The sequence below is a fragment of the Phyllobates terribilis genome, unplaced genomic scaffold (assembly GCF_046119375.1).
Source record: "Phyllobates terribilis strain yellow unplaced genomic scaffold, ASM4611937v1 Scaffold_4__5_contigs__length_816908805, whole genome shotgun sequence".
NCBI classification, from domain to species: Eukaryota; Metazoa; Chordata; class Amphibia; order Anura; family Dendrobatidae; genus Phyllobates; species Phyllobates terribilis.
The window spans coordinates 133997239-134024127 of record NW_027362764.1 but is presented as its reverse complement, the minus strand read 5'-3'; the positions used below and the strand labels follow the sequence as shown (position 1 = coordinate 134024127).

At 42.5% G+C, this 26889-nt stretch overlaps 1 protein-coding gene across 1 annotated transcript; it reads right to left on the bottom strand.

Annotated features, from left to right (window-relative positions):
* Window positions 1-847: 847 nt before the first annotated feature.
* On the bottom strand, window positions 848-25793 carry ACAA1 (acetyl-CoA acyltransferase 1). Its single transcript, XM_073677766.1, has 12 exons — window positions 25567-25793; window positions 23361-23454; window positions 21298-21355; window positions 16284-16363; window positions 13197-13239; window positions 9337-9435; window positions 7698-7778; window positions 6537-6727; window positions 5975-6154; window positions 2994-3049; window positions 2009-2154; window positions 848-1906 (listed from the first exon to the last, which is right to left on the bottom strand). Exons 1-12 carry the CDS (start codon window positions 25720-25722, stop codon window positions 1831-1833), a joined length of 1260 nt encoding a protein of 419 aa, XP_073533867.1. The 5' UTR covers window positions 25723-25793; the 3' UTR covers window positions 848-1830.
* Between the last annotated feature and the right edge of the window lie 1096 nt (window positions 25794-26889).

Below are 26889 nucleotides of genomic sequence, written 5' to 3'. Positions count from 1 at the left end.
ATGCTTTTAGATCTTTTTTTTGTTATATTTACAGGTGCTTCTCACAAAATTAGAATATCATCAAAAAGTTAATTTGTTCAGTTTTTCAATACAAAAAGTGAAACTCATATATTATATAGAGTCATTACAAACAGAGTGATCTATTTCAAGTGTTTATTTCTGTTAATGTTGGTGATTATGGCTTGCAGCCCTCATTGTGGAGTGTGTCAATGACTGCCTTTTGGACATCTGTCAAGTCAGCAGTCTTCCCCATGATTGTGGAGCCTACTGAAACAGATTATGGGGCCTTTTTAAATGCTTAGAAAGCCTTTGCAGGTGTTTTTTGTTAATTATTCTAATATACTGAGATAATGACTTTTGTGTTTTCATTGGCTGTAAGTCATAATCATCAACATTAACAGAAATAAACACTTGAAATAGATCACTCTGTTTGTAATGACTCTATATAATATGAGGTTCACTTTTTGAAATTGAAGAACTGAAATAAATTAACTTTTTGATGATATTCTAATTTTGTGAGAAGCACCTGTATATATTATACTTGCATATACAGCACCAACACATTTCGCATTGCTTTACAGCCATTGTCCCAAGATGGCTTCACTATGCGGATGTTGCCCTTGACATGGACCCAGTTTTGTATTCTGTAGCAGAAGATTTTATTTGTAAGTACACTCGATGCTGTAGGTTCAATAAAAACTAATATAAATTTTATTAGGTGTTCACCGACACATCCATGAAGATTTCAATAGTGCAAACCTGAGATCTGCTGCGTCTATGGAGATTGATGGTTTGAGGGGGCTCCGATTGCTGGAAGCACCACCGATTATTAAATTGACTCCTATACTTTGTCGATAGTTAGTGCAGTCACTTTCCACAGAAATTATTGTGAAAAATGAAAACAGGAAAATTATGTTTATTTGTTATCAACCATTAAAAAGTATTTTTTTATCTTTTTACAATTAGTAACAAAAACATTCAGAATATTATACAGTAGGAAGAGACACCGGGGGATTTCATATGCAGCAAGAATTAGAATATCAGATTCATGTAAAACATGATAATAAAAAAAAAAAAAATAAAAAAAAAAAAACATTTTCAGCAGCAACAATCACATCTCCCAACTGTTCAGATCCTCTGAAATAATTATCGGTGTGAACATGGAATCATCTGATTTATGGCTAAAATCTGAAAATGAAAAGGGTTTTCCAAGATTTTAATTTTGTTTTCTAGGCATCTTCTGCTTACAAAAATAAGATAAGCCATGCTTACCCCCAACTGCTCCAGCGCCGTCGCTTCCTCTGGTCTTTATTGACACGGCTGCAGCAGTGATATAACTACAAGATCTGACCACTGCAGCCAATCACTAAGTGGATGTACTGACAACATAGTCATGACTGCTGAGCCTAGTGATTGCCTGCAGCTGTGTAAACAAAATACCAAGGGCAGCAGCAGCAGAGGGTGAGCAGTTCATTTTATAATTTTTGAAGCAGAGGATGCCTACAAATTAAAAATTACATATCCGAGAAACCCAATTTAGCAAAGCATCTAGCCCTTCCTATAATCATGATTTAATGTAAGACAGTGAAGTCAGAAGTACTGTGAATGTAATGTGGTGATAGATGGGTACAGGGGTAATTAATGGTCAATTTTAAGTACCATTTAATGTTTTACGTAGGAACTCCAAATTAATCAAGACCTGTTACTGGCAAGATTGTGTTATAAGTGTATTTGTACTCATGTAGAAATACTACAAAATGAAACCAGTGTTTAGCAAAAGTATGGCTGGTAAGAATCTGTGACCAGACAAGACTTGGATAATTACAGCCTTTAGTTTCCAGGATACTCAAACACAGCAGCGGCTCCCATGCCAGTGCCGATGCACATGGATACAACACCATAACCCCTGCAAAACAAAGTGTGTGGAGTTAGTCACAGGCTGCTAAGATCACTAAAGCGATAAAAATCTAACATAGGTTAATAAAAGACTATTGAAAAAAAAACGTACCGTTTACCCCTCCGCTTCAGCTCATTGAGTAAAGTGACCGTCTGCCTGGTACCTGTGCAGCCTAGGGGATGGCCAAGTGCTATGGCTCCTCCATTGGGATTAACTTTCTCCAATGGGATTCCTAATTTCTCTACACAATACACAGCCTGCACAAGACAAAATGCAGAGTTTAGTGATCAGGCACTGAGAATCCAAACAGCTGGGAAATATGATCATCTAAAATAGTATTCTCTAGTCTGAAGAAGGACTGCACCACCAAAGATTGCACCCGCTGGATACTATGATTGTACGGGCCTGACGGCTGAGATGTGGCTGCGATGAAGCCATTTCATGAAAGTTGCAGTGGCTCTTAGATGTATTATTGGACATATTTTGCAAATGAATTACCAATAGGTAAAGGTGACATGGTTGTGCATGCAAATTTCAAATAACACTGAAGAAAGCAGCTGCGACTTTCATTAAGCACCTGAATTGCACCTGCATGCCAATCACTACATATGACACTACCCTAAAGTAAAAAAAGTCAGGGCGCAATATGACCTTCTCATGTGATTTACAATGTGCCCTTAATGAAAGCTCATTATAAGGGCTGGTGCACATGACCGTAAAAAATCGGATGAGTGCTATCCATTGTTTTGATGGATAGCACTTGTCCCCATGTTTTTCTATGGGGCCGTGCACATGTCCAATTTTTTTCTTCGGACCGAGTCGGTCCAAGGAAAGAAAACAGCAGCATGCACGAGTTGCACCCAAATCAGATCTCACTTGGCCATTCATGTGTATGGGTTTGTGGAGGGGGGGAATTGGACTGACTGATGACATCCGAGTGTGGTCCGATTTTCACGGACTACTGGAATGGAGAATTTTTTTTCTTCTTCTCCACATCTGAGAAAATTGAATCAATTGCCAATCAAAAATTGGTTGTGGTCCTAGCCTTGGGCGAAGAGTCCAAACAGGATACATTGATGTCAATGAAAGCACTTACCTGACTGGCAAAAGCTTCATTAATTTCATACACATCTATATCGTGAACCGTGAGTCCTGGAATAAAAAAATGTTTTCTCTAACCCACTTTTAAAAGAAAATACTAAGTTAAGAAACTACAATCAGACAGATTTTACAAACAGCAGTAATGCGCCAAACACTCCCCCAAACTCCATAGCAGCCGGCACGTGCTTGTCCAGCCAGGCTATGTATATCCTCAAAGCATCTGAGCCGCCTTAGATTCCATATTCAGGAGAAGCAATGGGCCTTCATTTTTGCAACATTTCTGTTATTTTTAGGAGGGTAGAACAAGTGTAGTTTGACAATATATTCTAATCAGTATATAAAAAAAATGATGTTTTAGTGTCTAAGGGTATGTGCACAATGAGTCTTTTTGCTGCGCCCTGCACTCCCTCCACAGTCCTCCCTTCTATGGGAGAAAGTGTCCGTGACTTGCCGGAGCCTGCGCAGAAGATCATGGAATACACTAGTCTGTGATCTTCTGCGCAGGCGCCAGTGAGTCACAGGCACTTTCTCCCATAGACGGGACGATCATGGAGGGAGTTCAATGCACAGGCGCGGGATTACAGTGCTACAACTGCACGTCACAGGACACTGTGACGTGCGGGGAGGGGGGTACTATTAGAATGAAGAGAGGAGACAGGGATTCCTTCCGGGCCCCCTTACGCCCCAGGGCCTGGAAGAAATCATTGGCATAAAAATCTAATATAAGATTTCACAACAACAAGACCACTAATATGAGGCATACAGGTAGGACTAGATTAACATTTCTATCACCTGTATGCTCATATTAATAGGTTATATACAGTGCCTACAAGTAGTATTCAACCCCCTGCAGATTTAGCTGGTTGACACATGCGGAATTAACTTGGCATTGTGACATTTGTACTGTAGATCAGCCTGGAAGTGGGAAATGCACTGCAGCAAATATTGTTTTTTTTTTTGTTTTTTTTTTCTTTAAAAGCGTTAAAAGTTAATTCAGAGTGTCATTTATTATTCAACCCCTCAAACCACAAGAATTCTGTTTGGTCCCCCTAAAGTATTAAGAAGTAGTTCAGGCACCAAGAATAATGAGCTTCACATGTGTGGATTAAAGATCTCTTTTGCCAGCCTTTTCTGACTATTTAAGACCCTCCCCAAACTTGTGAACAGCACTCAGACATGGTCAACATGGGAAAGACAAAGGAGCATTCCAAGGCCATCAGAGACAAGATCGTGGAGGGTCACAAGGCTGGCAAGGGGTACAAAACCCTTTCCAAGGAGTTGGGCCTACCTGTCTCCACTGTTGGGAGCATCATCCGTAAGTGGAAGGCTTATGGAACTACTGTTAGCCTTCCACGGCCAGGACAGCCTTTGAAAGTGTCCTCCCGTGCCGAGGCCAGGCTTGTCCGAAGAGTCAAGGCTAACCCAAGGACAACAAGGAAGGAGCTCCGGGAAGATCTCATGGCAGTGAGGACATTGGTTTCAGTCAATACCATAAGTAACGTACTCCACCGCAATGGTCTCCGTTCCAGACGAGCCTGTATGGTACCTTTACTTTCAAAGCGTCATGTCAAGGCTCGTCTACAGTTTGCTCATGATCACTTGGAGGACTCTGAGACAGACTGGTTCAAGGTTCTATGGTCTAATGAGACCAAGATCGAGATCTTTGGTGCCAACCACACACGTGACGTTTGGAGACTGGATGGCACCGCATAAGACCCCAAGAATACCATCCCTACAGTCAAGCATGGTGGTGGCAGCATCATGCTGTGGGGCTGTTTCTCAGCCAAGGGGCCTGGCCATCTGGTCCGCATCCATGGGAAGATGGATAGCACGGCCTACCTGGAGATTTTGGCCAAGAACCTCCGCTCCTCCATCAAGGATCTTAAGATGGGTCGCAATTTCATCTTCCAACAAGACAACGACCCAAAGCACACAGCCAAGAAAACCAAGGCATGGTTCAAGAGGGAAAAAGTCAAGGTGTTGGAGTGGCCTAGTCAGTCTCCTGACCTTAACCCCATTGAAAACTTGTGGAAGGAGCTCAAGAATAAAGTCCACATGAGACACCCAAAGAACCTAGATAACTTGGAGAAGATCTGCATGGAGGAGTGGGCCAAGATAACTCCACAGACCTGTGCCGGCCTGATCAGGTCTTATAAAAGACGATTATTAGCTGTAATTGCAAACAAGGGTTATTCCACAAAATATTAAACATAGGGGTTGTATAATAATTGACCCACACTTTTATGTTTAAAATTTAATAAAATTCAACTGAGCAACATAACTTTTTGGTTTGTAAGATTTATGCTTCTGTTCATAAAACCTACTCTCGTTTGCAGTTTGAAGGCTCTAACTTATTTGCATCTTATCAAACCAGCTAAATCTGCAGGGGGTTGAATACTACTTGTAGGCACTGTACGTCCCAGGGGGTGACAGATTCCCTTTAAAGGGGCTTTGACAAGGCAAATCTGTCAAATTAAAGATATCTCTAATCATGTCTCAAGGCTCTTTAATAGGTTGTACATTGACATACAAGGTAGCTACCTATAGATGGCACAATAGACAGTTTACTTCTTCTGGAGGAGAGCTAATCTCACACCGAGCATACCTCACTTCAGGCGTATAGGATGGGTAGGATTCCAGGTCCTTCCTTCTTTCCTTACATGCTTTACTATCCCAGCAGTCTTCTGGTGGATAAATTGGGACTGCCACTCTCAGAAAGGCCGTCCCATCCTACTGGATGTCCTTTACCCTCCTCTGCCTCTCTGTATGTATATTATAATCTGACTGTTAGCCATTAGGCACCAGCACTAAAGTGGATAAATCCTAAACTCCCTACTTTCAGAACATGGTAGATGTATATGAATCAGTCAGTGTCAATAAAATTAAACTGACAACCCCAGTGGTACATTTTTTGCAATTTTTAAGGTGAAAGAAGCAAGAGTCACTTATACTAAGCCATAATGGGTGAAATCTTACCTGCCTTCTCTAATGCCACTGGTATGGCATATGCAGGTCCTATTCCCATAATGTCAGGGGGTACCCCAACCACAGCAAAGGACTTTAACACCCCCATTATGGGAAGTCCCAGCTGGACAGCAGCTGAGCGTTTGGCTAATATAACTGCAGCAGCTCCATCACTGACTTGGCTGGCGTTGCCTGCAGGGACAGAAACGTTGGAAAGAGGAAATCGTTAGGGTCGTCATGTGTGTCCTTTAAACTTCCAACACAGTTACCCATACTGCAAACATAGGAGGCCGATTTTCGTGCCTAATAACAGGAGGGGATTCTACCATGTTCAGCTTTTTAACCAAATCGCACGACAAATAAAGGTACGTCTTTGGTAAAATCTGACATGTATTTGCCCTGAAATTTGCAGTTTTAACTGCCATTGGATTAGTCCCTTTCTATGAGATTAATTTGTATTAGCTCAGGAGGTTACTTTTCATTATATCCCATCAGGAAGAAAGAGGCGACTTGTCTTTTTTAACTTTCCACTGTCATTCTAATATGTCAAAGTGGAATGGTGGTCCGCACTAACCAGCGGTGGTGCTTCCGTCATCCTTAAATGCTGGTCTAAGTTTGGCAAGCCCAGCAAATGTTGTATTTGGTCTAATCCCCTCATCCTCGGTCACAGTTATAGTGGTCGAGTTGCCCTGATCATCTGTGAATGAAGTGGTCACAGGAACTATTTCAGCTTTGAATTTGCCGGATTTTTGTGCAGCTGCAGCCCTGAAACATACAAAGAAATAAGGTTATTTACTGCATGGTAATTATATGGCTACCTATATACCTAGATATTAATATTACTACATAATTAAATGTTCCATCTCAAAATGAAATTTCACTGATGGCAAATGTAGGAGGCCAATACATATATAGAAGAGTCATCAGATGAAGAAGCTGCCAGATTGATTTATGGATTATGTCAATTATTATAAAACTAACAGTTATTTTAGACTCCATCAATTAAGTAGGCTGGCTATCTAGTAGAGCGGGGTGCTTCCCCCAGATGGGGATGTGAAGCATAAATGTTTATAGGTCAGTCTTTTATTTGCATTATGTGGATACATAACACAGGCTAAAACTAAAAACAAAATAAAAAGGCCCCCGACGCCCCCATCTTGGTGCTCCTATGACGCGCAGCTTGTAATTGTACTTTATACTGCAGTATATATAGTACAAGCAAGGGGGCGGATAAATTAAATAAATTAGGGATAAAAAGATATATGTTTAAATCACCCCCTTTTCCTAATTCTTAAAAAAAAGAAAAAAAAAAGAAAAGAAAAAAAAGTAAACATATTTGGCATCGCAGAGTCAGTAAAATTCTAATTAAAATATAAAATGAATTAGCTCATATAGTAAACTCCATGAAGAAACAAAATCAAAAACTACAAGATTGCCATATTTTAGGTCTCCCTAAAAAATGCATTAAAAAGCGATCAAACAGATGTATGTACCCCAAAATGGTATCAATAAAAATGACAGCTTGCAAGACAAAAAACAAGCCCACACACAGCGCTATTAATGGAAAAATAAGGCCACAGGTCTCAGAAACCATTGAGACAAATACATTTTCTTTTTACTTGTAGAAACATTTTGCCAATCAGGTTCTCTGCCCCTACATCATGCAGTTGACACATCACGTAACAAAAACCTGCTGACAGATTCGCTTAACTAAGAAAGGTCCCAGAAGAGTTACCTTTGTTGAGATGACAAAGAAAATGCATCTTGTTTTTGTCTTGTGATCCCAAACCGTTCAGCGACATTCTCCGATGTAATCCTGGAATAAAACACTGATGATCAGGAATCTGATGCGAATATTTCTCCATTAATGGAGGTAGACACACAAAACCAGAAAGGAGCCCAACTGGCCTTACATAATATTTAAAGGGTTATTCACAAAAGTGTGCAGACTAGATAACTTGTGGATCGGTCTGAATGGATCATGTCACCACTGTTTTCATTGTCAATAGTATGGAAAGAGACAGCCAAGATCTGTACTCGGCTGTCCAACCGCTGAGATTCCAGCCAGTCTCAAGAACAGTGCTCATAAATGCCCCATCAGACTGGAATGAAGGTCTCTGCTCCCTTTACTGTCTATGGGGCGGCAGAAGACAGCAGGGCGCAGCCCTTGGCTTTCCGGGAGACAGCAGGGCGCAGCCCTTGGCTTTCCGGGAGACAGCAGGGCGCAGCCCTTGGCTTTCCGGGAGACAGCAGGGCGCAGCCCTTGGCTTTCCGGGAGACAGCAGGGCGCAGCCCTTGGCTTTCCGGGAGACAGCAGGGCGCAGCCCTTGGCTTTCCGGGAGACAGCAGGGCGCAGCCCTTGGCTTTCCGGGAGACAGCAGGGCGCAGCCCTTGGCTTTCCGGGAGACAGCAGGGCACAGCCCTTGGCTTTCCGGGAGACAGCAGGGCACAGCCCTTGGCTTTCCGGGAGACAGCAGGGCGCAGCCCTTGGCTTTCCGGGAGACAGCAGGGCGCAGCCCTTGGCTTTCCGGGAGACAGCAGGGCGCAGCCCTTGGCTTTCCGGGAGACAGCAGGGCGCAGCCCTTGGCTTTCCGGGAGACAGCAGGGCGCAGCCCTTGGCTTTCCGGGAGACAGCAGGGCGCAGCCCTTGGCTTTCCGGGAGACAGCAGGGCGCAGCCCTTGGCTTTCCGGGAGACAGCAGGGCGCAGCCCTTGGCTTTCTCTGGCCGTTCTACTGACATGTAACAGTGGTGGCACGATCCATTCAGATGGTGCAATTCAGTGCAGTCCTCGGGACCCCGACCGATCAGCAACTTATCACTTATCCACAACAGATGAGAACTTGCAAAGTTGGGAATAACCCTTTAATTCTTTGTCAGTATTATATATATTTAGGACTGACCGTACAGTAGTGATACATTTATAGAATATAAACCCATACGGTAGTAAACTCATTGTAAGATGTCAATAAATGAGACCAATGGATGACCTAAGACATTGGTGAACATGACACCCCTCTCGATAAAAGTGGACCAATGTGCATCCAAGGTACAGGCAAAACACAACCCCTGTGTAGTCTGATCCTGTAGTCATGTTACCATCCACCAGTTCCCTAATACTTGCTCACTCACAAAAAGTATCAGCAGACAGATGGAGGAGAGTGAGTGCAGAATCTGACTACACAAGATTTGGCTGTAGTCTGTTACTATGGATACACATAGATCGCACTGTAGGATCTGTAGGCACAACATGATAGGAAAGGTAAAACTGTAGGGGTTGTCCACTTCTTGACTCCTCAAAAAACAACTAAGCAGTACATGTCATCATCTGTATGACCCCAGCACCATTTTTCCATTTTTAAAATCAGTGACGTACCCCATAGGGATCAAACAGTCCCTGGCTTTACTTTCATCCACAGTACGGGGACTAAGGTCTCCAGGATTTCCAACACTTCTGAGACTCATGGATTCAACCCTGAAACAAGGAACAAAACGCGGCTCAGCTCATAACCAGGGAATCACTTCATACAGACGCACAGAAAAACCTCACACAATTCTTCTATTGACCTTCGACAATAAAAGGTCAAAACATTTACATAGACTAGGAATGCTTTCACCTTGGTGTCACCTAAAAACTTTATACATTAAAAGGAAACCAGCACCGAAAACAACAAAAAAGGTAAAATATTAACCATTTACAACAAAACCAGGGTAAAGAGGCGTGAAAGAAGGTAAAACCAATTCCCTGTGATGCATTTATTAATTGACCAGATGGGACCCCTTGTCTCCCCGTACACTGACGCATGTTTTTTATATCCATCCATGGATAACTTTTGGTAGGTACTAATCGCGGTACACTAGGATGTCCCCACAAGGCCTATTATAGGAGATGCTCTGACCCAGTAGTCTTGCCATCACAATTTGGCCCTTTCCAAGTCGCTCAGATCCTTACACTTGCCTATTTTTTCCCGCTTGCAATACATCAACTTCAAGAACGGACAGTTCACTTGCTTGACAGGCGCCATTTGTAATGAGAATCAATGCTTTAACCCCTTGTCAATACCCACTGTGTATGGCTGAAGTGCACCATCACTATACGGGGCAGGCTCAGGAGGAGACCCCGCTCCAAACAGCGGGGGTGTCAGCTGCATGGTACAGCCAGTATCCTAAAGTATCCAATCGCAATAGTTAAAGGGGTATTCCCATCTCCAAATTCCTATCCCAATATGTAGTAGATGTAATAATCATATTAGCAAATTCCTCTAATTAGAAATGTATTGTAGTATAGTTCTTCAGATTCGCCATGTCTCTTTCCTTATAAGCAGGCTTTGCAGGACCCTAGGTAGCCATGGTTACGATCACTGATATAGTGACAGTTAGCAAGTTGTTAGTGGTCATAACCATGGATATCCAAGGTCCTGCAATTCCAAACATCAGGAAGTAGACATAGCGAATCAGAAAAACTATACTACATTTCTAATTGGAGGTATTTTATAATATTATTATTATTACACCTACTACATATTGGGATAGGATCTTGGAGATGGGAATACTCCTTTAAACCTCTTAGAGGCCACTATCATGACAGCAACATTAGGGAGGATATAAACGGGGACACCTATGAAGCCTGTTGCCCCCTGTACAACCCATGGTGGTCTGACCCAGCAACCAGAGTCCACTTGAGGGCTTTTGTGTCTGCCATGTTACATCTCCAATGAAGAAGAAACTCTAAATAGCAGAAATGCTGTTTTTTGATCATGTCACCACACCTAAGAAATAAAAATAAAATTGACTATGTGATTGCAGACTTGTGAATCCTTACAGTGATTGCCTGCAAGTAAGTGATTTGCATACATGCGGTCACGTGCAGACTAGACGTACACATCCTCGCTCAAATTAAGGGAGTAAAGCTGGACACGTCTAGTCAGAATGTGGCCAGAAGTATGCAAATCACATACTTACGGGCACATGACTGCCCGCCACTGACGCCGGAGAATCCTCACAGCACGCAGTGCGCAAGGTGAACCTCTCACCATATTTGCTTCTGAGAGACTCTGCCTCTCTAACATGCTCTTTTTCTACAGTCATGTGACTAAGTTGAAACGTGACCATTCAGTTGTTTTTCATTTGTACCACTTTTTTCCAGCCTTTTTTTTAAACCTGTCTCAACTTTATTTTTATTTTTTTTTTTAGATGTGTTGTTGCCCTCAACTCTAAAGAAGTTATAATAAGTTATGTTTTTCCAATGAAATGAAACAATGTCTAACTTTCACCTTCTGATCTGTCATCTATGTTCTGTTGTGAATAAAATACGGCAATAAGAGATTTCCAAATCATTGCGCTCTTGTTTTCTTTACATTTTACACAGCTAAAATTCAAAAAAAGTTGGACGGCTATCTATTTTTAAAAGGAGTTTTTACATGTGTGAGTGTTATGGAATTTTCTGTAAACTTCAGAAAGCACATGAGTAAATGCACATTATGTAAAGCGGAACGGTGCTAAAAGGTAGCAACAGTGCGACTTCTATTAATTATTTGACACAACCAGAACAGTTGTAGGAAATTATAAGATTTTAGCTGCTGTTTACTTGGATCCAATTTTCACCTCCGGACATAATAACCTTTGGCCGTGACTGTGTATGTCAACTGATATTAAAGGGGAGAGAAGCCCTTGTGCAAGAAACCATCCAGAGACCTTTGAACAGACGCTGAACATTACTCTCAGGTCAGGGATTGCGCTTTCTGTACAATTACATAGAGCAAAAAATCTGATTACGGGAAATAGAAAAAGGTGAATGGAGCTTCAGACATAACTGTGCACAAGTATGGCACTACATTTGAGGGAAAAACAAACAAACAAAAAAATATAGATCTTTTCTTCAGCACTTGTTCATTGTTATTACAACAGCAGCATTATGCCTCTCCCCTTCTAAAAATGATGTCCCCTCTCATCAGAGAACCTACATATCCCAGCCCCACAGAAGAAACTACTAGTTGACAACAGGGGGTCGCCCTCATGACCTCAGCATATTCCCTCTCCCAGGATTCTCAGGTTTTTTTAAATACACTACATATAAGCAGCCACTGCAGTGTACAGTGTACTGATACCATAATGCTTTCTGGGTCAGTGACAGCACCCATACCACGGCTTCGGAAGCAGCCTAATCAATGTACGGTGGAGGAGGGAGAAAAGTAGTTGCCAGGGCCAATTTTATAATTGCCAAGGTTACGTAACTATCTAACTCTCCATTCTGACAGGCTGTGAAAATCAGACCACACTCGGATGAGTCCAATTTTTCCAAGAACCAAATAACTTGCATTGACGATTCTGATCCGATCTTCAGATCAAAATCAGACATGTCTCAGATATTTTCCGCAGATCCGAGAAGAAAAATCAGACAAGTGCACAGCCCTATAGAATATCACAGGTACGAGTGCTATCTGTAAAAACTACCGAGAGCACTCGTACATGAAAATGGGAAGTGTGAATGAGCCCTAACACTGCAGCCGGTGATTGACTACAGCGGTGTAATGCTGCCTGAGCTGAACAGGACGTACAGAGACTGGGGGGGCTCAGTCAGCATTAGAAGGGGAGCAGTAGAACATCAGCAAGTAGAGCTGAACAAAACAGATCTGCAAGACCCTGGTTCCTGTGGCCATATTGGTAGTTCATGGTGCTGGACCAGAGCACCGCGAGCCTCATGTTATCTGTGACATCTCCAGCGTCTCTCCTGACTAGTGGTAATATGGTCTACTAAATACAAGTAGTATGAGGTCATGTCGAAGGAGCCTCACAATGCACTGGTCCGGTGGCCTTGGACCACAGATATGGCCGCTGGAAATGGGTCTTGTAAATCTTTTTTATGCAACTATCAGCAAGGCATGAAAAAAATACATATATCGGTGGCTGGACAACCCTTTTTATGTGCTTCTAATCAGTAGAGATATCCATCATACACATAACTCATACTAGAAATACAGATGCATGGAGATACATGAAGAGTGAAAGGTTATTACAAATATAAAGATCACATTACATGTAGTCAAAAATAACCAAATGCATTAGGACTTTCGCACAACAACGTGAAGAATATTTGTTCATATTAAACATGATGGAAAATAGGAGATGTCTTCACCTCCAGCATAATACAGCTCATCAGCAAGGCCTCCATTGTCCGGCTGTATGATAACTTCTACAATCACTACATTATTGAGTAACTGAATGTATTCCTCTTACCCACATGCCAATCCAAGATCATAGGAGCCATTTCTGATGCCACCTAGAACAATAGATAAATTGGTCGCATGCCCACATACAAAATATATATTAAATATCTAGTAAAATATATTTCTAAAAGGTGCTATTGGCATGAAATTCTCACCAGATGTTGGTAACAATCCATGCAATCCACACAGGCAAAGACATCAAACCATAGATGTCAATAAATTAAGTTATGTGTAATAAGAAATGACACAGGGAAAAAAGTATTGAACACACTTACTGAAATTCAAGACACCTCGTGTATGGAGAAACTAGTCACATGCATTGCTCAGGTGTGATTTTGTCCCATTTTTCCACATAAACCCTCTTCAAATCCTGAAGGTCATGTGGGCTCCTTCTATGAACTAGAACTCTGAGCATTAGTTCCTTCCATATATTTTATATGGGATTCGGGTCAGGAGGTTGGCTGGGTCATTCCAGCAGCTTTATTTTCTTTCTCTGAAACCAATTGAGTTTCCTTGGCTGTGTGTTTGGGATCATTGTCTTGCTGAAATGTTCACCCTAGTTTCATCTTCATTATCCTGGTAGCTGGCAGCAGATTTTTATCAAGAATGTCTCTGTACATTTGTCCATCCTTCCTTCCCTCAATTATATGAAGTTTGCCAGTGCTGTATGCTGAAAAACAGCCACACACCATGATGTTCCCACCTCCAAACTTCACTGTTGGTATGGTGTTTTTGGTGTGATATGCAGTGCCTTTTGGCCTCGAAAACCATGATGTGTATCATGGCATGCAAAGTGTTAAATTTTGGTCTCATCCTACCAGACTATATTCCCCAGAATTTCACAGGCTTGTCTAAATGGTGTTAACAAACTTTAAACACTCTTGAACATGCTTTTTGTTCAGCAATGAAGTCTTGCATGGTAAGCGTGCATACAAGTCATGAAGGTCGATTATTGTTTTCTTTTAAACAATTGTACCTGCTGGTTCCAGGTCTTTCTGTAGCTCTCCACAGGTGATCCTTGGCTCTAGAACAATTCTTCTGATAATTATTTTCACTCCTGTGTCTGAAATCTTGGTGGAAGCACCTAATCGATGGTTTATGGTGAAATTATGTTCTTTCCACTTCTGGATTATGGCCCCAACAGTGCTCACTGGAACCTTCAGTAGTTTAGAAATTCTGTCAATGCCACCAGTATGTTTTGCAACAATAAGGTTGTGAAGGTCTTGAGACAGCTCACTGGTTTTATCCATCATAAGATATTTCTTGTGTGGATCTTGGTAATAAGACACCTTTTTATAGGCCATCAGTTGAACCAGCTAATCTTTTTCAGTAAGTGGCAGGATTACTTTCTAATTACCGATAGATTTCAGCTGGTGCCATAACTTTCCATGGCTTTTTGCACTTCTTTTTCTTCATGTGTTCAATACTTTTTCCCGGTGTCATTTCTCATTATTACACATAGCTTCATTTATGGACATCTAAGGTTTGATTTCTTTGCCTGTGTGGATTGGATGGGTTGTTACAGACAGCTGGTGAGAATTTGCATGCCAAGCAGAAAAAAATGCAACATTTAGGGACACGGCTGTAGGCTTTTCTGTGTGTGGGTTTTGTTTGCAATAATTTGTGTTTGTTTCTTTTGTATGACTGGAAGTCAATAGGAAATTATGAAATGCAGTTCGCATCCACAAATGGCTTTTTTTTTCTCTCTGACAGCAGTAGTTTTTTCAAACAAGGCATTTTTCTCCTAGTTGGTAGAGTTTTTCTCCGATAAAACTTCATTGTTTTTTTTCTACTTTGGTTAAAATTTTAATATGTAAATGTAACTTGCTTTTTTTTTTTACATTACAAAATACGTGATTCTATGAGAAATCAGAAATCACATGATCAATGCATCTCGTGGCTTGTAATAATAAAATGCAAAAAAAAAAAAAAAATGTACTGAACTATCACATATACTAAAACACAATGCGCCTGATTCATCAAGACCAGTGTGGTTTATGCCAGTCTCAATTAGGAGATGAGCTGGAGTCAGACGCTCCTGATTCATGAAGAGGTGTATGCCTCTTCATAAATCAGGAGCATAGGACAAACGGAGTACACATCTGTGTGCACCCCACCACAAATACTACTACCACCCCAGCTGGAGTAAGATTTGTGGAGTAGCAAACACCGCCGCTCGTCAAGTTTATACCCTTTTTCTGCCCTAGCCTACACACTTTTTTGGAGTTGGGAAAAATGGCGTGAGAACAACAAAGTTGCAAACTTTTAGCACAGGCTCCAGTTGTACCAAAATTATGCGACCTTTCAAAGCTATTCTGTATTCTGGCATAAAAACTTTGATGAATCGAGACCAATATTTTGCTGGAAAGCAATAAAAATAAAAATAAAAAGCTGAAACAATGGGATCAAAAACACACATTTAAAGTGATGTTTTTAACTGCTTTTTTTTTTTTAAATGCTAGCAGTGTGAAGTTAGGCTCACAAAGACATATGTAAAGAAAAATGGTCTGTGTGTTCGTATTTGCCATCAGTGTTTTACCACAGATTTTCATGTATGGAAATATAAATAATTAAATGATAAAGTTTCTATCCATTAGAGAGAAAGAAAGAAAGAGAAAGAAAGAAAGAAAAAGAAAGAAAGAAAAAGAATGAAAAAGAAAGAAAGAAAAAGAAAGAAAGAAAAAGAAAGAAAGAAAAAGAAAGAAAGAAAAAGAAAGAAAGAAAAAGAAAGAAAGAAAAAGAATGAAAAAGAAAGAAAGAAAAAGAAAGAAAGAAAAAGAAAGAAAGAAAAAGAAAGAAAGAAAAAGAAAGAAAGAAAGAGAAAGAAAGAGAAAAAGAAAGAAAGAGAGAGAAAGAAAGAAAGAAAAAGAAAGAGAGAAAGAAAGAGAGAAAGAGAGAAAGAAAGAGAGAAAGAGAGAGAGAGAGAGAAAGAAAGAGAGAGAGAGAGAAAGAAAGAGAAAGCAGGGATAGAACACAGCCTTGAAAGAGGGAAGGTCTGAATGAAGCCTAAAACACAGCAACAAATTAAGTACAAAAATGCACAACTCAAGAATGCCGCAAAGAAATATCCAGTAATGTTGAGAACGCGGATAATCACCAGCTATGTTGATAATGGCCTGCAGTCCAGAGGAGCACTGTCTGTTCACACTGGATAAAGGAACAGTCTCTGGGATCCCACTAAAATGAAGGGTTACAAGAAAGCGGTCAGTACCACAAGGTTTAAAGAATTGAGGTATGTAAAGATATCATTAGATTTTTTCAAGACCAAATAGTAAAATCTACATAAAATTACAGAAATATTATTAATGGTATGTATAGCCTATCTAAATATACACCATAAATGTTTAATAGGTGCAGATGCCCCGGTCCACAAGTCGAGGTGGTGGCTGTGGCCTCATTATGCTGAAGAGCATGCTGAACAGCCAACATGTGCAGTTCTCTAAACCTCAGACACTCACACTCATGGCAGCCTTTTCATACAATCTGTGGTCACCTCTTTTGGTACATATGCCCTAAATGTCCAAGATATATAACAAAAAAACTGACCAGCACCTCCGAACAGAAGGAAACAAGTGTGAACAGGTGCAAGCTGCAATGACTGCATATTACACAATTAAAAGAATAGAGCAGCCTCTGTAAGCACCAAGATGTGTGCAAGCATTGATTCTGTAGGCTTATAGCCCGAGAGAGGCATGTTTAACATATATTAGGTTAGGGTCCCATCAAAGAAAGGTCACCTTGTCACGGCTTGTGGGCTCTCATGAATTGGCCAATTCATGCGGCAACTACCTCTATTTTTATAAATATATTCTATGTAGCAGCAATGCAGTTCAAATTCTCATATACAGTACAGACCAAAAGTTTGGATACACCTTATTTAAATATTTTTCTGTATTTTCATGACTATGAAAATTGTACATTCACACTGAAGGCATCAAAACTATGAATTAACACATGTGGAATTATATACTTAACAAAAAAGTGTGAAACAGCTGAAAATATGTCTTATATTCTAGGTTCTTCAAAGTAGCCACCTTTTGCTTTGATGACTGCTTTGCATACTCTTGGCATTCTCTTGAGGAGCTTCAAGAGGTAGTCACCGGAAATGGTCTTCCAACAATCTTGAAGGAGTTCCCAGAGATGCTTAGCACTTGTTGGCCCTTTTGCCTTCACTCTGCGGTCCAGCTCACCCCAAACCATCTCGATTGGGTTCAGGTCTGGTGACTGTGGAGGCCAGGTCATCTGGCGTAGCACCCCATCACTCTCCTTCTTGGTCAAATAGCCCTTACACAGCCTGAAGGTGTGTTTGGGGTCATTGTCCTGTTGAAAAATAAATGATGGTCCAACTAAACGCAAACCGGATGGAATAGCATGCCGCTGCAAGATGCTGTAGTAGCCATGCTGGTTCAGTATGTCTTCAATTTTGAATAAATCCCCAACAGTGTCACCAGCAAAGCACCCCCACACCATCACACCTCCTCCTCCATGCTTCACGGTGGGAACCAGGCATGTAGAGTCCATCCGTTCACCTTTTCGGCGTCGCACAAAGACACAGTGGTTGGAACCAAAGATCTCAAATTTGGACTCATCAGACCAAAGCACAGATTTCCACTGGTCTAATGTCCATTCCTTGTGTTCTTTAGCCCAAACAAGTCTCTTCTGCTTGTTGCCTGTCCTTAGCAGTGGTTTCCCAGCAGCTATTTTACCATGAAGGCCTGCTGCACAAAGTCTCCTCTTAGCAGTTGTTGAAGAGATGTGTCTGTGGCTAGAACTCTGTATGGCATTGACCTGGTCTCTAATCTGAGCTGCTGTTAACCTGCGATTTCTGAGGCTGGTGACTCGGATAAACTTATCCTCAGAAGCAGGGGTGACTCTTGGTCTTCCTTTCCTGGGGCGGTCCTCATGTGAGCCAGTTTCTTTGTAGCGCTTGATGGTTTTTGCAACTGCACTTGGGGACACTTTCAAAGTTTGCCCAATTTTTCAGACTGACTAACCTTCATTTCTTAAAGTAATGATGGCCACTCGTTTTTCTTTACTTAGCTGCTTTTTTCTTGCCATAATACAAATTCTAACAGTCTATTCAGTAGGACTATCAGCTGTGTATCCACCAGACTTCTGCACAACACAACTGATGGTCCCAACCCCATTTATAAGGCAAGAAATCCCACTTATTAAACCTGACAGGGCACACCTGTGAAGTGAAGACCATTTCCGGTGACAACCTCTTGAAGCTCATCAAGAGAATGCCAAGAGTGTGCAAAGCAGTCATCAAAGCAAAAGGTGGCTACTTTGAAGAACCTAGAATATAAGACATATTTTCAGTTGTTTCACACTTTTTTGTTAAGTATATAATTCCACATGTGTTAATTCATAGTTTTGATGCCTTCAGTGTGAATGTACAATTTTTATAGTCATGAAAATACAGAAAAATCTTTAAATGAGGTGTGTCCAAACTTTTGGTCTGTACTGTATATATGTATGTATCCTCATAAAAGTAGAAGACTCTAAGCCGTTTTCATCGGTCAATATAGAAGCATTTCTATTCTGCCATTTCAGAGTTATACACTGTGTGCACAATTAGGCAATATGTATTTTTGATGATTAATTTTATTATTGAACTACAGTGCTGTCAGTAAATACACAGGGTTAATAAACCCGAAACCAAAGTAATCAAGAAAGCAAAAGTGAGGTTTTATCTTTCTTTGGAGAATATCTATGTGTGCGGGATTATTGAGCTGCTAAATTAAAAAAAAAATCTCATCACAATTATTTATTTTCATCTGTTAATGTGAGAATATCAAACAATTCAAAATGTACCACAATATATATCGGACAATTAAAAAAATATATATCAGTGACCAAAAATATATATCCCCTTACTTTTCAACAACAGTCATAAGCCTTCCATCCATGGAGTCTGTCAGTTTCTTAATCTGTTGACAAACGTTTTGGGCAGCACCAACCACAGCCTCCCAGACACTGATCAGAGAGGAGTCTGTTCTCCTTCACTATAAATCTCCTGTTTATGAAGGGCCCACAAGTTCTCAATAGGGTTCAGGTCAGATGAATTAGGGGCCATGTCATTATTCTTTCATCTTTAAAGCCTTGACTGGCAGCCGAGCAATAGAGACTTCGATGCTGTGATGGAGCACCGTCCTGCATAAAAATCATAGTTTTCTTGAAAGATGCAGACTTTTTCCTGTACCACTGCTTGAAGAAAGTCTTCTAGAAACAGGCAGTAGGTTTGGGAGTTGATTTTGAGACCATATTCTACCAAAAAAGGTCCAACTAGCTCATCTTTAATAATACCAGCCCATAGCAGTACCTCACCTCCACCTTGCTGCCATCAGAGTTGAAGTGGAGGTGTGTACCCAATATGATCCAGCCACGGGCCCATCCATCCATCTGATCAGTCAAGACTCACTCTTATCTCATCAGTCCAGAATACATTTGAAAATCAGTCTTCAGATATTTCTTGGCCCAGTCTTGACGTTTCCCCTTCTGTCTCTTTTTCAGTGGTGGTCAGGTTTAAGCCTTCCTCACCTCAGCCGTGTCTAAAGCACTGAACACCTTGTACTTCTGTGTCTTGCTCAGTGGTGGTCGGGTTTCAGTCCTCCTTACATCGGCCGTGTCTCTAATCACCTTGTACTTCTGTGTCTTGCTCAGTGGTGGTCGGGTTTCAGTCCTCCTTACCTCGGCCGTGTCTCTGATCACCCTGTACTTCTGTGTCTTGCTCAGTGGTGGTCGGGTTTCAGTCCTCCTTACCTCGGCCGTGTCTCTGATCACCTTGTACTTCTGTGTCTTGCTCAGTGGTGGTCGGGTTTCAGTCCTCATTACCTCGGCCGTGTCTCTGATCACCTTGTACTTCTGTGTCTTGCTCAGTGGTGGTCGGGTTTCAGTCCTCCTTACCTCGGCCGTGTCTCTGATCACCTTGTACTTCTGTGTCTTGCTCAGTGGTGGTTGGGTTTCAGTCCTCCTTACCTCGGCCGTGTCTCTGATCACCTTGTACTTCTGTGTCTTGCTCAGTGGTGGTTGGGTTTCAGTCCTCCTTACCTCGGCCGTGTCTCTGATCACCTTGTACTTCTGTGTCTTGCTCAGTGGTGGTCGGGTTTCAGTCCTCCTTACCTCGGCCGTGTCTCTGATCACCCTGTACTTCTGTGTCTTGCTCAGTGGTGGTTGGGTTTCAGTCCTCCTTACCTCGGCAGTGTCTCTGATCACCTTGTACTTCTGTGTCTTGCTCAGTGGTGGTTGGGTTTCAGTCCTCCTTACCTCGGCAGTGTCTCTGATCACCCTGTACTTCTGTGTCTTGCTCAGTGGTGGTCGGGTTTCAGTCCTCTTTACCTCGGCTTTGAGCACTGAACGCCTTGTACTTCTGGGCCTCCAGGGAGGCTGCAGTTCTGGAATATGACAGCACTGGAGGATAATGGCTTCCTGGTGGCTTCATGTTTGATTCTTCCCAAACCTTTGGCAGTTAATGTGTGGCTTTTTTTCTCAACACATTTGTTGTGACCCTGCTGACTATTTGCAACAAACCTTTTGATGGTTCTGTGATCACTTCCTAATATCTTAGCAACTGCAAGAGTCCTCATCCTTCTTTAAGACTTGTAACAATTTTTGACTTTTCAGTGACAATCAAATCTCTTTTTTGGCCCATTTTTTTCTGAGGGAAGCAAGCTGCCTTAGGCCACGTGCACACAATGAGTATTTGGTAAGTTTTTTACCTCAGTATTTGAGTATCAGAGGAAAAAGTATAATAGAAACACGTCACCACTTCTGTATTTTTCACTCACTCCTGATTTTGGGTTACAAATACTGAGGTAAAAAAAACTGACCAAATACTGAACGTGGCCTAATAGTTCTGCACACCTTGTTTAAAAGGTTTTGTATCCTAAGGCCGTACCTCCTCATTACACAAATACACATCACCTGATCTGTTTCATCCAATAAGCATTCACGTTTATACAGCTTGGAGTTGGAAAATCTGCATACAAATTATTAAATGGTCAAAATACTCCCCTGCCTAATATTTCTGCACACAGTGTGTACTGCTAAATGCATTGGTTGATTTTTTTCTCAATGTATATTTGTATATTACAAAACAAGAAAAATACCTGAGAAACTGGGCAATTCTGGCAACAAGAGCGCCTCCTCCAGGCTGCAGCACATTTCCTGCATGAAAATAGCAATCAAAGCACAGCTCTTTATTCACAGCTTACTCTTATTACCACGCTGACTATTCCACCTATTGCACTATACTGGTGATCTGCATCGGGCACAGCCGGGTTACACTGACCCAGATTATTGCCCGGCCCGTTTACCAACTGCAGCGCCTCATTATGTGAGAAGTTCTCTAGGTGTGCACTGGGTCTAATAACCTTAGGTCTTTCTGGGAGGTCTAGCGAGGCGACAGTCCTGATACTTCGTGATTGCTGAGACTTGCTGTTCTTTAGGTATAGCTATCTGGTGTCCGCGCTTCACACCCGGCCTCCGGCTGCTAAGAAGCCCTGGTATATGGGTTCTGAAAATATTTTCTGCACATTTTACAAAACTGAAGTTTAGCCCAACGCAAAGGTCAGGATTGGATTACGATCTGTTCAAAGGTTGACGGTATCTCCTCGACTCAGACGCTTGCCTTCAACTTTGTCCTAGAAAACACGCAGCCATCCACAACCCCCCGCTCATTCTTCCATAACTCACATACACAGAATGGCCACCTTATTAGAGACAACCAGGTAGCAGAACATTGGACCTTCTTTGTAATCAGAACCAAAAGAGCAAAGCCCCAACACGACAGCGGCATTGAATGTTCCTGGGAACAATGCTGCAATACAATATTATGGCAAGCATTGTCCTGCTGAAAGGGTCCTTCTGCCATAGGAGTGAACCACTGCCATGACGAGACCACAAGCCCTAATGTCCAGAGGAGCAGGGGACCCCAGACATGCCAAAAAATATCCCCCAACCACCACAGCCTCAGATGATAACACCTGATTGGAAGGGTTCATCTATTCATGCTGCTTACTCCAATCATGATGCAACAGAAATCTAGATTGATCTGGCCTTGCAATATTTTGCCACTGACCTGACAGAACATTATTGTGCTTTGCAGCCCACTGGGGCCTTAACTTTCCATTTCCCTTAGACCACCATGTCATTCGCACTGGTCATCTGCCGCTATAGAGCATACGTACTAGGGAACAATGAGTTGGACACATTAGTTGGAGCACAAGAGTTGCGCTTGGCTGCAGTCTGCATCAGTGTGAACCACCTGTTTGCCAGAACAAATCTTGACATCCTCCTTAGATCCCGTTCGTTAATCAGATGTTTACGCCTTAGGCTACGTTCCCACGATGAGCTTTTGACCCTACAAAATTTCTCCACCTATTATTTAAATTAAATTACTTGCGTTTTTTTGTGTGTTTTTTTTTTACATGCGGTTTTTGGGCGTTTTTTTTTTTGCTGCATCTAATGCAAGTCTATGGGGAAAACCCATACAGAAAACTCGGCGTACTCACAAGAGAAATTGATGCGTTGTGGATTTGAAGCAAGCTCAGAGGATCCGTCTACACTGAGTAAAATAAAAGCGCAGTGAGCTTGAGATTTCCATAAATCCCATCCACTTTGCTGGAACTTTAAGATGCTGCGTTTTTTTACGCAGCGTCAAAAAAGCACCAAAAGCTCATTGTGGGAACGTTTCCTTAAGATCGCCTTTCGTTGGCAGTTTTTCCATGTTTACATCCCAGTATACTCTCAACAATGTAGCAAGAGATATTCCCCCCACCCCAGGTTGGCAGTTCTTGAAATACTGGCCCCTGCTTAGTCCGGCATTGCTGGTTATGGTTTATTTGTAGTCACTCAGATCTCTGGGTTTTCCCATGATAATGTGGATTTACACACAGAGCCCGATCGATAGAAAACGTTATCACTTCGTTATAAATTATATGTTACACTGTAGGACTCTGATTGTGAATAAGCAGGTGTCGTTATAAAGTGGCCATTCAGTGTATAGGTCTGCAGCCAAGTAGTCAATGGCTAATGCAGGCATCTCATTTTTACGTTAGACTTTATCAGGCTCGATTATCTTTTTGTTCTCAATAATTTGCCCAAAACTTTACATTGGCTTTAACATACTTACCACCTAAAAGATCAGTAAGGGGTTAAAGCATGAACTTACCTACGCAGATATCCCCTAACAGCTCGGCCTTCAGATTCACATCCTTCAGAACAGCAGTCATAACCGAAGACAGGAGCTCATCCGGTGTGGTCTCCTAGAATAAAATAAATAAATTAACATTTTATTAGTAATAATAAATATTAAGAAGATATTCCGGGGGAAAAAGTCCTACAAACAAGCAGCAGGGACAGTGGCAATGAGGACTATGTGAATGCAGGCAGTAGACCCAGTTATTGAATATTAACTGTGCCGCATACTCACATATCTGCGAATATTCTCCGCTGTGCGGAAATATTCTGGATGTCAATTGTTTTTATTATGAATAAACTGAATAGAATCTGTGATAAATAAATAAAGCAGGTGTCCAGTGTAAATCCATGCATCAATATGTATCAACAGTGCAGAAATGTGTCGATATCTTCAAAATAACTGAACAGCAACTTATACAAGAATGGAGGATAAGGGGGAGGTCTTTTCTGAGCAGCCTGTCCCACCTATAGCGAGGCACATGTAGGTAATGGATCAGACCAAGGCAACAAGGGAGGACAGGCATCAGCCACCCAGAGAAGCTTAGCCACCAAAATACTGCAGTTTTATTTAAAAAAAAACTTCCCCTTCTAGATGTGACATCTTGTATAGGGTCTTTACTCCATCCATCATGAGTGGCCAGGAAATAAAAAAACTCGGAAGAGGTGAAATCGATGTTGTGACAGTTCTAAGGTGTAATGGTGCAAATGAGCGTCCCGGGGGTCACGTGGGATAATAATGGTAAATCTACCCACCCTAGTATAAAGACACCAGATATACATGTCCCTGGGATCCATGCACCCATGAAAACAAAAACAGCAAACAGGGGATGTAATGGGGGCAAAATTTCAAAAGAAAAAAATAAAATAAAAAAGTAAGAAGGGTGTCACTAGCCTGAAAGATCCGGGGTAGTGCACATGCCCCAGACTTCGGGGGCGAGTGCTGTGCCAGTGCCAACATGACATCAACACAATAGGATCCTCTTGTACAGCGGTCAGCCATAGGCGTAACCCACAGCTCTCCATCCTGTAGGTCACAGGCTGCTGATGGCCTACAAGACACTGGTGCCCCAGCGCAGGTAGCACAGTGATGTCACTACATTGTGAAGCTGGTGCCGTTCCGCTCTGTGCAGGGGGAGAAAAGGACCCAGCTCCTCATATTCAGAGAATTAAAATGTAATTTTTGTGGAGGTGGCATTATTACTTTTTAAAGAGGGGGGGGGGGGGGAGTGTGGCACAATATGATTAAGGGGTGCTGCTTCAGGTGTCATTATTTGCTTTATGGGGGCATTGTTGGGTCAGGGAGTGTAATACTTCTTGCCTCAGGCGCTGGCAGCCCATGCTTCACCACTGGCACCAAATACTATCTCATAACAACCCTGCAGGCTGATTGTAATCTTAGAAATTATCTATTTTTAACTGAAAAAAATTGGATAAAATATTAAAACTTTTTGAAATCATTAGAAGCAGCGATGGATACAGCTGGGGCACGGCCATGGGTACAGCTGGCTACAACGATGGGTAAAGCCGGGGCACGGCCATGGGTACAGCGATGGCTATAGCGATGGGTACAGACGACCACGGGTACAGCGATGGCTACAGCAGGGGCATCACCATGGGTACAGCAGGGTACAACGATGGGTACAGCCGGGGCACGGCCATGGGTACAGCTGGCTACAACGATGGGTACAGCCGGGGGCACGGCCATGGGTACAGCTGGCTACAACGATGGGTACAGCCGGGGGCACGGCCATGGGTACAGCTGGCTACAACGATGGGTACAGCCGGGGGCACGGCCATGGGTACAGTGATGGCTATAGCGATGGGTACAGCTGACCACGGGTACAGCGATGGCTACAGCTGGGTCATCGCCATGGGTACAGCTGGCTACAACGATGGGTACAGCCAGCCAGGTGCTGGCACATGGCAGCAGACATCCCTCGCCATCACTCCTCTTATACACAGCACACTGGCAGTAACACATTAATGGACAAGTCCTCAGCCCAATGTGAGGTCCGGGAATAACGCCCTCTTCACTCTTCTGCACAGTTCAGGGTGAGGTGGATTATTGAGCGGCTTTTGCAGGCATTGGGTCACACATCGGGTCTCTGGTGCCGATTTTCAGCGTGTGATCGTACGATGTGGTCGTACACTGTTGTGACAGGTAGGATCTGATTTACCTTGAAGCCCCCTCTCTTGGCTTTGCAGATTGGAGTTCTCCTTCCATGCACAATGACGATGTCCTGAGATCGATCCGATGTGACTGAGGTGGTCTCCGCACGAATACCCCTGGGGGTCCCCGGGAGATGTCCCAGCACAACCCGCACTCTGTGCATGGTGCAAAGCAGCGGCCAACTGAACTCCGCCCCGACCTGTCAGCTCCACTACCGCCTGCACCACAGAGCGCCGGTCCTCCGGAGATAGAGCGCCCGTGCGTCCCCGCCCCGTCACTATGACAACAAGGGTGCTCTTGCCTGCGCTCATGTGAGCATGCGCAGTACAGTATTGTACTGTAGAGATAAGTGTGTGTGACTACGGCACATAAGGACCAGAGTGGTGATGAAACTCACTGTACAGCTGCTCAGTTACAGGCTCAGTCCTCTCGGGTTCCTGACCTCCTTCATTATTTTCTGAACAATCAAATAAAAAATCTTTAATGGACTAAGTTTATACAGACGTAGACTTCACCACATTTTGGAAACTATGCCCTTTGATCTTGAAACCTAAAATTATAGAGCTACTCCCATCTACAAGTTCCTATCCCAATATGTAGTAGGTGTAATAATAATATTAGCAAATATCTCCAATAGAAATGTAGTATAGTTCTTCTGATTCACTATGTCACTTACCCCATGTACAGGGCATTGCAGTAGCTTAGGTATCCATGGTTACAACCACTCATACAGTGACAGCTGTTAGTGGCTGTAACCATGGATACCTAAACTACTGCAATGCCCTGTACATGGGGTAAGTGACATAGCGAATCAGAAGAACTATACTACATTTCTATTGGAGATATTTGCTAATATTATTATTATTACAACTAGTACATATTGGGATAGGATGTTGGAGATGGGAATACCCCTTTAAAGGTGTTGTCTTTCCTACATAGCTGCGATGACGTGCGACACTGGCTCTTTCCCAACTGCTATGAACAACGACTCATAGAAAACGGGGGAATCAGTGCTGGAGCTGCTGGGAACTTACAAGGTTGTTCTCGGTATCATTCTTCAGGAGCTTGAGCTCCACTGCCTCCCGCCTCCTTGCTGTCTGGGGGAACGGTGCATTCCTGAATGATTGACAGCTCTGAGGCAATGGCCTTTGCAGCATCAGAGGAGCACTGGGCTATTGAAGCTAGCTGGATCCAGCAATCTGGCCAGCTTCAGAGCAGTGCTTACAAGCTGTATAGCAAAGGAGGAGGGAGGCTAGCATTGCATTCATCCAGCCAGACCCACATCTAATCCAACATTAACAGTTATCACCAATCCGAGGGAGATAGCTGA